The 13243-nt window shown below is 42.1% G+C and overlaps 1 protein-coding gene across 1 annotated transcript in view; it reads left to right on the top strand.

Annotated features, from left to right (window-relative positions):
* prkci (protein kinase C, iota) overlaps positions 1 to 12239 on the top strand; it is a 43462-nt gene extending 31223 nt beyond the window's left edge. The window contains exons 10-18 of the mRNA XM_080779201.1: positions 929 to 1026; positions 2910 to 2996; positions 3722 to 3857; positions 4307 to 4394; positions 4856 to 4981; positions 6053 to 6132; positions 6477 to 6566; positions 9435 to 9550; positions 9645 to 12239. Of these exons, the coding sequence (XP_080635327.1) occupies positions 929 to 1026; positions 2910 to 2996; positions 3722 to 3857; positions 4307 to 4394; positions 4856 to 4981; positions 6053 to 6132; positions 6477 to 6566; positions 9435 to 9550; positions 9645 to 9732 (909 nt within the window). The 3' untranslated portion in view covers positions 9733 to 12239. The remainder of the gene's footprint in view (positions 1 to 928; positions 1027 to 2909; positions 2997 to 3721; positions 3858 to 4306; positions 4395 to 4855; positions 4982 to 6052; positions 6133 to 6476; positions 6567 to 9434; positions 9551 to 9644) is intronic.
* Positions 12240 to 13243: the final 1004 nt, after the last annotated feature.

Genomic DNA, 13243 nt, shown 5'->3' with positions numbered 1-13243 from the left:
AATTATAAAAACAGTTTTGGACAAGCCCTTCAAATGAACCCAGTCTAGATGTTTTCAAATCGAACAAAGACTTTGGACTCCTAAACTACAACTCCTGTCCATTTCCAGTGTGGCCATGTTGTCATCATGTCTACAAGAGTATGAGAATGTTGTCATTATACCATTTAATTTATTATAACGGATCTTATCTTTTTTTTGATCTGTCCCATTTGTTGAGGGTGAAGGTTAGTTCATATAGTGAAGTTATCTGCCTTCCGTATAATTAGCGCAATTAGAGCAGTCGGTTTGGAATCGTTAAACCCACAATGACTTGTGATTGAGCAGCCATCTCACGTGCGTCATCTGAAACACTTTCAGGCAAATTGACAGACCCCTTCAGATCCATCACTCCTCCTGAGAAGGCCCAGATAACCAACATGTCATCAAAAATTGATCTCCACGTACACATGTAGCAACACAGCCTGTGGCAACGCGAGTAGTTAGCCTTGATTAGATGCACTTAGCGTGATTGACGAATTGACAAGGGCTGCTCGATCGATGCTCAAGTGTTCTGGCCGTCCCAGGCCTGTGAGCGTGGGCAGCATCTGTGTCCAGACATATTATCATCCTCCTGTCAATAGAAAGCCCGCCCGCCTCTACCTTTTCCCATCTACCCGCTCGGCCATTTTTACTAGCCACCACTAACCATTACACCGGAGGAGCAGGTCTCCGGTCTCATAAGATGGTCGATCGAGCAACCTGCTTATTCTGCATTCTCAAGTTCAAGGATACTATGTCAGAATGACTGTAGATTGACACGTGTGTGTCCCTCGCTCTCTCTCTCTCTCTCTCTCTCTCTCGCTCTCTCTCTCCTCTCTCTCTCTCTCTCTCTCTCTCTCTCTCTCTCTCTCTCTCTCTCTCTCTCTCTCTCTCTCTCTGCCTATTTCAGGACATTGATTGGGTCCAAACAGAAAAGCATGTGTTTGAGCAGGCGTCCAATCATCCCTTCCTGGTGGGCCTACATTCCTGTTTCCAGACAGAGAGCAGGTGAGAACATATACCTTATCCAGAGCGTCTTGTCCATACATGGAGGATGGGCGTTTGAAAAAGGAAAATTCATTTTCAGTGTTGGCGGATTCACACACATGATGACATTACTTAATGACATATTATATCAGTTGACTATAGAGCGCCGCAGGCCCGCCCCCTTTCAGAAAAGCGAGTGGCCCAGGAAATGAAACCCCAATGCATTCTTCCATTGGCACTTCTAATATAATTTATTTAAAGACGGTTACGCCGCGGACAAAGCCAACTGGGATCGTGACGAATCATGACAATGAACACAATGTTTTGGGCTGATCAAATCATTAGAAAGAAGAAAAGAAAGTCAGGAGACAACACTATTTGTTTTGTTTTTCGTCTTATAAATTATTTGATCGGCCCAAAACATTGTGTTCATTGTCATGATTCGTCACGATCCGAATTGGCTTTGTCCGCGGCGTAACCGTCTTTAAATAAATTATATTAGAAGTGCCGATGGAAGAATGCATTGGGGTTTCATTTCCTGGGCCACTCGCTTTTCTGAAAGGGGGCGGGCCTGCGGCGCTCTATAGGGCTAGGCTCGGAAAGTACATTCGAATTTTGGCCTTAAAATGTGTATAGAAAATGATGCACATTATACTATTTCTCTGCTAAAGACGAGATTGGACGAGATTTTGAAGAAATCACAGTTCGCCTAGGACGAGATTGGAGGATATAAGAGGTTATTATAATGCATCCAGAATGTCCAGTATTCAATATTTTCCTTCCGTCCACACTAATCTTAGCGACGATCTTTAGCAGCGTTTTTCTCTGAATCGAGGCTCAGATTGAGGTGATCATTCAGAAAAGAAAAAAAAATCTCTCGTATTTCCTTACCATTTATTTATTTCTATTTTGAAATGTCACTAGAGGATAAGCCGCTTGAGTTGCAGCAATTTGTTTTCAAGGGGGTCCTCATTTTAAATAGTCACAGCCTATTTGTCTCAGCCAGAAAGAATGGAATTTCTGATGGAAAATGTGATGAAGACTATATTTCTTTCATAGGAATGACCAATTAGTGTCATTGATTTTCTTGATTCAATAATTTAAAGATTCATAATGCCCACCCTGCAGCAATACATATGTACATTATAAATCAATGATTCTTGATCACAAAAGAGAAAAGAAAATCAATGACGATATAACTTTAATAAAGGTAAAGGTTTCCACTGTGGTTCCCTGGGGGGGGGGGGGGTGTCAGACAAAAACGGTATAGTCTGTGAACACCAATTACGTAAAACGTCCAAACAATTTCTGTACGTAAAGCACACAAACTCAATTTCAATCAGTCGTTGCTTGTTGTCAATCAAAGTACAAGCAAACACGATCTAGAATCCATCACTAATTATTTCTATTAGACTTAACCCATTCTGACCTGAGATCAGATTCATACGAGGTTTCCACTGGACACACACTGGTCTGATTAACCCCATTCTGACCTGAGATCAGATTCTAAAAATGTCAGTCGTTCTTCGATTTTTCAAAAAATAGCAGATCTACAAGCTCATATCGCGCCACCGAGTGGCGCGATACGAGCTTGTAGCTCTGCTATTTTTCAATAGCTAAAGCATAACATGATGCTAACACCAAAATGGGTGCCCGGTCAGAATGGGTTAAAAGCCCATATCTGTAATTGCGCTGCCCTTTCATGAAAATACAACCGCCTCACTACTGGCATTGTTCACATAATGATTTACACAGGATTGAAAGTAGCCTTTTAATTATCTTATTATTTTTATAGCTAATGGGTTCAGAAGGGTACCAGAAAGCCTGTTTCTGCCCACTGTCCGTCAATAAATACCAATTTTCCATCTAAAACTAATCCTTCTTGCATTCTGTTCATCCCACAGACTCTTCTTTGTAATCGAGTATGTGAACGGCGGAGATCTGATGTTCCACATGCAGAGACAACGGAAGCTTCCAGAAGAACACGCCAGGTAGACACATGGAGATATAAGGGTTCACAATCTCTGAATGAACTATACATCCTTAACCCATTTAGGAGTTAAAAACATTCACTTTGAAAGAATATATATTCAAAGATTTGCGCCACATTTTTACGATTTTTCAAAAAAAAGCAGACCTATAGGCTCGTAGCGCGCCACTCTGTGGCACGCTATGATCTTGTAGATCTGCTATTTTTCAATAGCTAAATCTTAACATAATGTTTAAAACACCCGCGCAAAATGGGTTAAAGCCGAGAAAGGAAGCTGTCATCCGTTTGTCACAAAAAAATATTTAAAAATATCGTTTTTCGAATTTCCATTTCTGCTAAGCAGCAAGAGATGTAGGCTTCTGTTATTTTCATCTATTATTACAGCGCAACTGTAAAGCCGGGAGGAGGCATCACATCCACTTTATCCCTGGATCATTTCCAGAGCTTCCGTCCTCCAGACTGTATGCCGGAAGCATTTGAAAATTGCTAGCCATTTTCACCTATAATGGCATGCACAATATACATAGGGATGCCAGGTTGATAGGTGCAGCCCTGTTGGACTTCATGGTTCTTTTATGATACTTATGATTAATTATAATCGATTCGGTTTTAAAAAGAATATATTTATTTAATTCAATCATTTAGATTGTTCACCACTAATGCAATGTCTCCTCCACCCGAGGTCGTTTTTTATAGTCTTGTTATTCTTCCCCCCCAACGTATCAGATTCTACTCGGCAGAAATTAGCCTGGCACTCAACTACCTCCACGAGCGGGGGATCATCTACCGAGATCTGAAACTGGACAACGTGTTGCTAGAGTCCGAGGGACACATCAAACTCACAGACTATGGCATGTGCAAGGTTTGTGTTTATCTGTCTGTGTGCATGAATAACCCACATTACATTTAGCATGATGTTCCTTTGAAGAGTGTTAACCCATTTAGGCCTGACGTAAAAAATAAAAAATAAACGTTCGCCCTGAAAGAATATATATTCAAAGATTTGTGCCGCATTTTTCAGATTTTTCAAAAATAGCAGATCTACAAGCTTGTAGATCTGCTATTTTTCAATAGCTAAATTATAACATGATGTTTAAAACACCAAAAAGGGGTTCCCGCCCAAAATGGGTTTAACCACTGGTGGTTGTGTATTGCGTTGTGTGCCGCATACTGAGAATAGCGTTGTGATGAGAGAATCTGCTTCATTTATTCACGTATTTATTTCAGTGATTGTTTGTTTGTTTTAAAGATGTTTAGCCTGTAAAATGTTCAAAGTAGGGTTGCCAGGGTTAATGTTTCTGTGTATTACAGGAGGGTCTAAGGCCAGGCGACACAACCAGCACTTTCTGCGGTACCCCCAATTACATAGCCCCCGAAATACTCCGAGGCGAGGACTATGGTGAGGATTACAACATGGACACTGCTTATGCGATATAGCAATAATGCACAAGCAAACATATTTTACTCACAATTAGAATTACGGCAGAATGACAGTAGGCAAACATAAAGTTTACAGAAAGAACAGGTTTAGAACAAGGTTTGTCTGTATGTACATGTATGTATAGTAGTAATAATTAGTACTAATAATAATTAAACATAAGAGCATGAATGTTGGGTTATACTATAATATGTTGGCCTATTTGGCCAAATGAAGCCACAAGCAGCCAGTCTGTATAGTGTGGCTCTGCTTCATTCAACAACTATGCATGCATAGAAACCTGTTATCGATAGCTAAACGATTGGACAGGGATGCACATACATGGTGTTATTAGACTACATCTTGAGTCCTGTTGCTCCACCCATCATGCCTACTATGTGTTACGGTGAATACGTATGGTAATTGGTGTGCGCTCTCTTCAGGCTTCAGTGTGGACTGGTGGGCCCTGGGTGTGCTGATGTTTGAGATGATGGCGGGCCGGTCGCCCTTCGACATCGTAGGGAGCTCCGACAACCCCGACCAGAACACAGAAGACTACCTCTTCCAAGGTAACCCCCCCCCCCTAAAAAAAAACATTAACCACTTGAACCTTTTGTTCAACCTTTTAAATTGTTTTAATGCCTTATGCGTTTTTTAATCCTACTGTATGTAAAGCACTTTGTGAGCTCCCTCTCAAATGCTGTGTACGTAAATACAATTTACTTCATTACTTTGTGTCCCTATTCTGGGTCATTTTATAACGGGCAAACATTCAGCGAAAATAATAGATCTACCAGCCCCAGTAGCTCAGTCGGTAGAACTCTCGCCTGTGGACAACAAGTTCATGGGTTCGATACCGGGCACCGCCAGCTCAGCGTATGAGTAGCACGGCTTGGGTGTGAAAGGTCGTGTGAGAAGTACTGGGTGATGATAGGTAATGGTATAGCACTCCATCTCAGCGATCCATCTCCCAGGGGTCTAGCCGCTAGCGCATTGTAGCGGGGACAGCGGGTTACCGGCTGATACCGACAGTAAGCCACTACCGTCCTACAACGTGACGCGTTGCAACGCATTGTTTTGGTGTAGAGCGGAACAAGAGAGGGGACCAAGTATAGACCCCCAGGGGACCCCGGTAAATTAAGTATATAGGGTTTAAAGTGATTAAAGTGATGAATGTGTGAGAGGAAAAGAGCTATAGCAGTTGGATCCATGCAACGCCTGCCTAATTGCCTAGTCTCCTGTTACCTTGCCTTCACCACGTTATGCGGGGAAACGTGTGAATACCGGTGTGTTTATTTGTTGATTTATGCATAATGAATACAGTGTTGGGACAATTCCCCTTTCTATAGTAGCTGTGCAATGCAAAGATATCTCGGGTTCCATGCTGGCTTTCTAATGGATTCAAACTATAACGTTACTTTTTCACACACTTTTTGTTTTGTCTTTAAATGACGTGTGGGTAAAATGGTTACATGGTATGGTGTTTCAACATGGTCATAGCCCCCCCGACAACAACCTCTGTGGTGTCTGTGGCTTCCGCTGTCATCCAAGTCACAGGGGATCTGTCAATCTGACCCCTGTTCTGTCTCTGTGTGTGTGTGTGTGTGTGTGTGTGTGTGTGTGTGTCACCCCTTGTGCAGTAATATTGGAAAAACAGATCCGAATCCCCCGCTCGTTGTCAGTCAAGGCTGCCAGCGTCCTCAAGGGATTCCTCAACAAGGTAAGCAGGGTTCAGAGTCAGACGGCCAAAGGAGAGAGGCCATTATTGTTACTTTGGCTTTGCCGTTTGTCGTCTCGCTCTCCTGTTTCCCCACCATCTCTCTGTCTGTCTCTGTGGGCCTCTCACCACTCCTCACCTAGTTCCCACTCCTTTATCGCTCACGGTCCCTCTTTCTCACCCTGTTACTATATATTCCCCTCTGTCTCACCTCTGCCTCTTGTCTCTCTTTCTCTCTCCACTATATTCTGCTTTCTCACACCCCTCACACACCAATCCCCAGTCTTTATACTTCTGTGTCTCACCCTGACTTCACCCTCTCTTTCGTTCTCTCTCTCCTCCCACAGGACCCTAAAGAGCGTCTGGGCTGCCACCCTCAGACAGGCTTCGCTGACATCATGGGCCATCCGTTCTTTCGGAATGTCGACTGGGACCTTGTGAGTCATCGTCACTCTTATTGTTCTCCCTCCGCGTCTCTCTCGCTTATTGTTTTTATTTGAACCGGGTTTGCTGCAGCCGAGACGTGCGTCATGTTTTGAATTCACTGCAAAGTCTTCTGATGAAGAAAACAAATGCGTTTGTCGAATAGGTCAAACTGGATCCATATATTGATCTACAGAGAGAGAGAGAGAGAGAGAGAGAGGTGAAGAAGACTGGTTACTAGACAGGCGGATGTTCAAATCTAAGTAGACAGGAACCCGCCCCACCCCCATACAACCTCAACAGACACTCCCATCTCTGGCCTTCTTTCTGCAACTTTTGGCTTGTTTTTCTCCAGAGTTGGGGGTAAATATGCTGCGTTGGGGGTTTTTTGGGCTTGTTTTAAAAAACGCAGTGGCTTCTTTGGCAAATCTTACAAGCCAACATTTCCTTGATATAAGTTCCCATAGGTTTGTGGAGGACTGTGAATCGCATTGGTTGACAGAATTGGTCTGGTGTATACTTATTAAGCCCCTAGCTGGCTCAAGTATGTGTATAATATTATAATGAATAACCAAAACATAATTTATTAATATAGACCTGCATAGTAATTCTATTATATTTCCTAATATATGGCCATACATTTGCTTGTTTTTGGAGGTCCGTTGGCTTATTTCTCTCACGAGACTTGGCGACACTGTCTGTCAGGGCGTTATTAGGCGAATGTCCTTGAGGGCAAGCAGACCGAGACCGCAATGGGAAAGAAATGGATAGGTGGAAGAAAGACGGCGTAGGAAGTTGTGGGCAGACAGGAAAGCAATTGACAGACGGAGACGGGCAAGGGATTCCAGGACAGACAGACCGCTGCGAGGACAGACAGATCTGTGCATACAGTATTGCACAGATGGACAGACTTGCTCAAAGATGTAGCGCGCGGGTGAGATCAGCCCTCGACTGCTTCTGACATACAGACTAGGGGTTGGCCCATCATGCATCCAGCAAGCTCAACCCAGCAGTCACTTTGAGTGGCAACTGGCAAGCAAAGCCCCCAATACCCCCTCCACATATTTCTGATAGAAGCCGCTGAGGGCTGATTTCAGCCTTCTGCAGGCAAGTACAGATATACGAGGCAAATTAGCATGAATACGTTGAATCCCACAGTGCACTGCTGCTTGAGACCACTTAGTGTTGTGGCACTTTGACGATGTTTTGGGCATACGAATAATCATATTTTATATATGAACCCATTTAGGCCTGACGTCGAAATTTTTAAAAGATCTTCTAAGGCCTCCAGTTTTCTGAAATAAATATTTTCACGATTTTTCAAAAATAGCAGACCTACAAGCTTGGTGGCGCGCTATGAGCTTGTAGATCTGCTATTTTTCAATAGCTAAATTATAACATAATGTTTAAAATACCAAAAGGCGTTCCCGCCCAAAATGGGTTATTAAGTTGGGCTTAACAGTTTAATGTACTTTCCTAATGCAGTAATGTTTAATATTTTTCAAATGTTTGAAATGCTTTGACAGTAAAACGAAAACGTCTCAAAAGATTATGCATATTCTGGAAATACTGCACTTTTGTTTGCTGGTAGCAAACCTATAGGTGTCTCCAGTTTAGGCGTTTTCATTATAGTGATTTGTAATTCACCCACACAAAACCCTCTTTATTATGGAACGGGTGGCAAAAGATTATGATCAATAGTCTAGTGCTATTCAAATACTCCACTTGTTACAAATAAGTAAATAGGCACTTCATTATCAGTTCTTTTTTTATTATTACAAAAACTAACTAATCACTAACTCTAATGTTAATTCACCCACACGGTTTCATGAATTACATGAGAAGAACATGAGAAAACGTTTAACATACACTCAATGGATGTGTCCATTCATCCATGGATGTTTTGCAGTTTGTCCCCTTCTATGTGTTGGTCACCAGTGGACTGTTTGTCATATGCATGCGCCGTACTAAATTTGGCCCCGGTATGTCCACGGCTTGGCTGGCCGGTGCCGTGGGAAAAAAGACAGACGGAGATATAAACGGTAGTCGGGGGATGTAAGGCAACCAGGATATTGCCATGACTTCTTTTCCCCTGTTTGGTCTGGGCTGCAGGGACTCACCCATTGGTCAAAATGGAGTGACCGAGTTACACTTCCTCTCTCTGTCTGTCTGTCTCTCACTCACTCACTCACACACTCACACACACGCACACACACTCACTCACTCACTCACTCACTCACTCACTCACACACACACACACACACACACACACACACACACTCACACACTCACACACTCACACACACACTCTCACACACACACACACACACACACACACACACACACACACCTGCTCCTTCACTCCACCATTCTGGCTAGAGGGAGAGCAGCTGCTGGTGTCATGGGAAACGGAGGGACAGAAGTAAACAGTCTATTTACTTACTACTGTACACAGTTGAATTATGAGGTGGTCGTTAGACAGGACGTTTAAGAGCATGGCTTTTGAAATGGCTCCTAAATAATAATAATACTTGTGTATGTGTAATATTCTCTATTTCTCTATCACCTTTTTATTTAAGCACACTTGACGCCATTGCTGTAGATGTACACAGATTAATAAATATTAATGAATGCACATAATGCCATAGCCTCTTTCATGTAGTAGTTGACATCCTTTGTGAAAACATTCATCCAGGCAAGTTGACATTTACGGCAGCAGTTTGGTGGACTCGAATACAGGAGCAGTTGAATCTGGGTTCAAATAACAATCTGTGTTTTTTTTTTATAACAAATCCAGCTCCTGAGTAGGCTGTGGTCATGCACATTTAGTGACATTAGTTAAGTGGATCTCATGGTTGCTTGGTTGTTTTTCTCTCCTTCAGATGGAGCAGAAGCAAGTGGTTCCTCCGTTCAAGCCCAACATCTCAGGAGAGTTTGGACTGGACAACTTCGACGCCCAGTTTACCAACGAGCCAATCCAGCTCACGCCGGATGACGAGTGAGTTTCTGATTTCAACTGAGTCATGATTCTTGTGACGTTGTTAAATCTAATAAAGGTAAATATTTTACACCGATATATTCTGTCATTTCAGCGATGTGGTGAAGAAGATTGACCAGTCTGAGTTCGAAGGGTTCGAGTACATCAACCCGCTCCTGATGTCTGCGGAGGAGTGTGTGTGAGGGAACCAATGCACATATACTTATACAATACTCAACACAAGAACACACACACACACACACAGACAACACGTTCCATGGTGTCTCGGTGTCTTCAGCTGCATGGTTATGAGAAAACAACCCAACGACATCGACCTTCTGTTCGAGAGCCGTAGAACGCTTTACTTGCCAAAACCAATCTCACACTCTGCCATTTATAACCACTAGTCCTTAAGCCTACCTTCATTTTCTTAATTATTTTTGTATATCATATAAGATCGGCACTGATATCAATGTGGTCATCTGTGTGTGTGTGTGTGTGTGTGTGTGTGTGTGTGTGTGTGTGTGTATGTATGTATGGGGGGGGCTGCTGCATTACGTAGCTGTCAAAGCTACCAGGTTCTTCCATGTTTGCTGGACATGGTTTGCTGGTTTGCTGGACATGGGTGGGAGGGATAGTCCATGAAAAGTGAACCATTATGTTCTCTCTCTCTCTCTCTCTCCTCCATGTTGTTGTTTTGTTTTTTGTTTTGTTTTTAATGCATATTTTATTTGTATATATGACAACCATTAAGAATATAGACAAGGCCTTTCTTAGCTCCTAGCCAGATTACAGTTGGACACAGAATTGACCATTTATTTTTATTTTATTTTGTCATTGTTGAAGGTCCACATGGATTAGCGTTGTCGCAGCACCGTATCTGTACAGGGCAGAGGAAAACGGAACACTAGCCTTTTTAAAGAAATAAAGTAACAAAAGTAAATAAGAAAAACCTTAACATATATATTTTTTTCATGTTTTGTTTAATGAAGACATAGTAGTATATGTATGTATGTATATACATATATAAATATATATATAAAATAATGTTTTAAGTGTTAATATCCAGCCTGGTTTTGACCTCTGGCCAAAAGGGATGTGGTGGTGATTCCCCGTGATGTTGTTGCACACACACACACACACACACACACACACACACACACACACACACACACACACACACACCTCTTGAACAGAGAAGGCTCCTGGTTGCTGACCCAGTTCCCTCCAGAGTGAGGGAACATTTGTAGTAGAAGAAACCAACCAACACTAATGATGAGTCGATATACTGACAAACTGTGAATGAAGGCATTTACTGTGTAGAGCTAAGGCTTTGAGAGAGCACGACACGGCGCCCAAGGCTGGGGCACTGGCTATAGCTATGCACACCATCCATACCAAGCTACGTTCACACAGGACCAAAAAAATATTTGCAGAGAACGATGTCTTGCCGGTACGATTTTAGAAGGTACAGTATATACAAATAGGAATATGTGCTGTCATAGAAATTATATATACAGATTATTTTTTGTTCATCTTTTTTTATGATAACTATGCCTTTTCTGAAAGCTTGTTACTGTACATTCTGTTTTCACAATTTTGTTTTTCTACCGATTCTACCATTCCATGTATGTCTGTCATTGTTTAATTAAGTACAAAGTGATTGTTGAAATGGGTGCTCAGTTTGATGTCCAAAGTCCAGACACGGCGCAGTTACTCGTTTCGGAGCCCCCCCCCCCCCCCCTCCCCCCCTCCCCAAGGGATCTGTTCTTAGACCCCTGAAAACGTGGCTCGCAAACTGTAATAATGTGTCTGCTGTACAAAGAATGGCACTCTGCATTTTGACCATTTCCACAATGAATTTCTTGGATGAGATTTTTGTAAAAAATCTTGACTGCTTTAAAGTGTATAAACGCTCCCATTTGAGCCATTCTCTCCCCTCCTGACTCTGAGTTGGGTAAATGATGGCAAATGATAGTAAGCATGAACTTACTGACTCTTCAGTCAAAGTTTAACTCTAGCCTACCTGGAAAACTGTTTTTGGGTCCACGTGGTGATAGGAGGAACAAGCACATCGTCACTGTCGGGCGGAATCCTTGTATGTCCATATTTCGTCTTTTTGTTGCCCTATTTTATACGTCTTCATATGACAGTGTTGCGCAAAAGTAGCAAAAATGGCCAATCTATAAGCTCACAACACATCCTATCCTGATGGACTGTGAGCCTTGTAGATCTGCTATTTTCACTTTTTCTTTTTTTTTATAGGGCCACCAGGTTGAAAGTGTTTAAGACTGTCTGTGGGTTGTAATATTTAGGTTGTATAAATATTTAATCAATGAAAAGCATTAAGAGCTTGTGACTAAAGAACTACAGGATCTTTTTTTTCCGTTTCCTGAAAATTAACGGGTTTTGGACATACAAGGTTTACGCTCGGGAGTGACGACATCTAAGAAATGTTACACCTTATTTTCTTTTGTTTTATTGTTACCTTTTATGAATCAGATTTACAGTTGATTCACTTGTTTTAATCAATACATTGATTCCTAATTGTTATTGGGTGAACCCTGTGGGGCCACTTTTGGTTGACGAAAGACCGTTGATGATGCGTGATCTACGTGGGCTTAATTAAAGCACCCACTGGACTGCTGACCTTTATTTACAGTATGTAAAAAAAACAAAAACAAAGTGAAATAAACATTTTATTTCCCTCCTTGTTGTAATAGGTGTCGGTGTCAGTGTGTCTCAATAATTCACGCTTCTTCGTGTTGGAATAAACAAAGGGGTAGTAGCCCACCCATAGTGGGGAGTGCTGACCACAGGAGACAAACTTGGGGAAAAAGCTCGTCTCGATGCAATTTTTTTTTTTTATTAGATTACCAATGTTTCGGCAACAAAATGCCTTCTTCAGGGTATGGTGTTGGAATGAATTCACTCGTAATTGAGTTACTTCAAAAATGTATTTAACAGTTCTTACAGTAAATCTATGTAAGTATAGGATGGTGCATTTCAGCTAAGAAAGTGAATCTTCTGTTTTCTTGAGAATGTTTGTTTTGCAAAGCAGAGGTCTATTTTTATTCAATATATTTCCTCTGCACCCAGTCTACTCGTACAAAACGAATCAATTATGTGCCGTTAGTGCTGTAACCATGCAACTAAACTTTTGTTGATGGCTAGGGTTGGGGTCGATAGCTGGTTCCATTTTGTAACTGGTTCCAAATAGTAGTCACGTTATTTTAATTTGATGCTCCCTGCCTCCCTCTAAACATTTCTGTCAGTTCACATAGCCCGCCTGCAATGTGCTGGTTTTGTGCACCTTTCGCTACTGCTGCTATAAAACATTAGTTGGAAAATCAGTTATTTTTGGTGTGTGGATATAGGCTATGGCTAAGTGTAAATTAGGATTGAGTCATTAAGTCTGAGCTTTACCGGTGTAACTGCTTGTGTCTAATGTGGTCATGTGATTCGGGCGGCCTTTTAGAAGGCACTCGACACCCCCCCGCCCCCACCCCCCGAGGTGAAAAGGTCACCGACACCACAGCTCTCCCCTCTGCCCTCACACAGCGCTCGGCATTGAGAGGTGAAAGAAAGGGGCCATGGAAATGATGATGTGTCAAAAATAATATAACGGATTGATTTGTGCGCGGCAATACAATGCCGGGTAGAAAACCATTGTGCACGGCTTATTTCACATCCTGCTCCTCTAATCCATTGTAT

Source organism: Protomyctophum bolini (genome assembly GCF_963924005.1).
Source record: "Protomyctophum bolini genome assembly, chromosome: 12".
Lineage (NCBI taxonomy): Eukaryota > Metazoa > Chordata > Actinopteri > Myctophiformes > Myctophidae > Protomyctophum > Protomyctophum bolini.
Note: the sequence above shows the minus strand (reverse complement) of the source record. Positions and strands in the feature narration are given on the sequence as shown.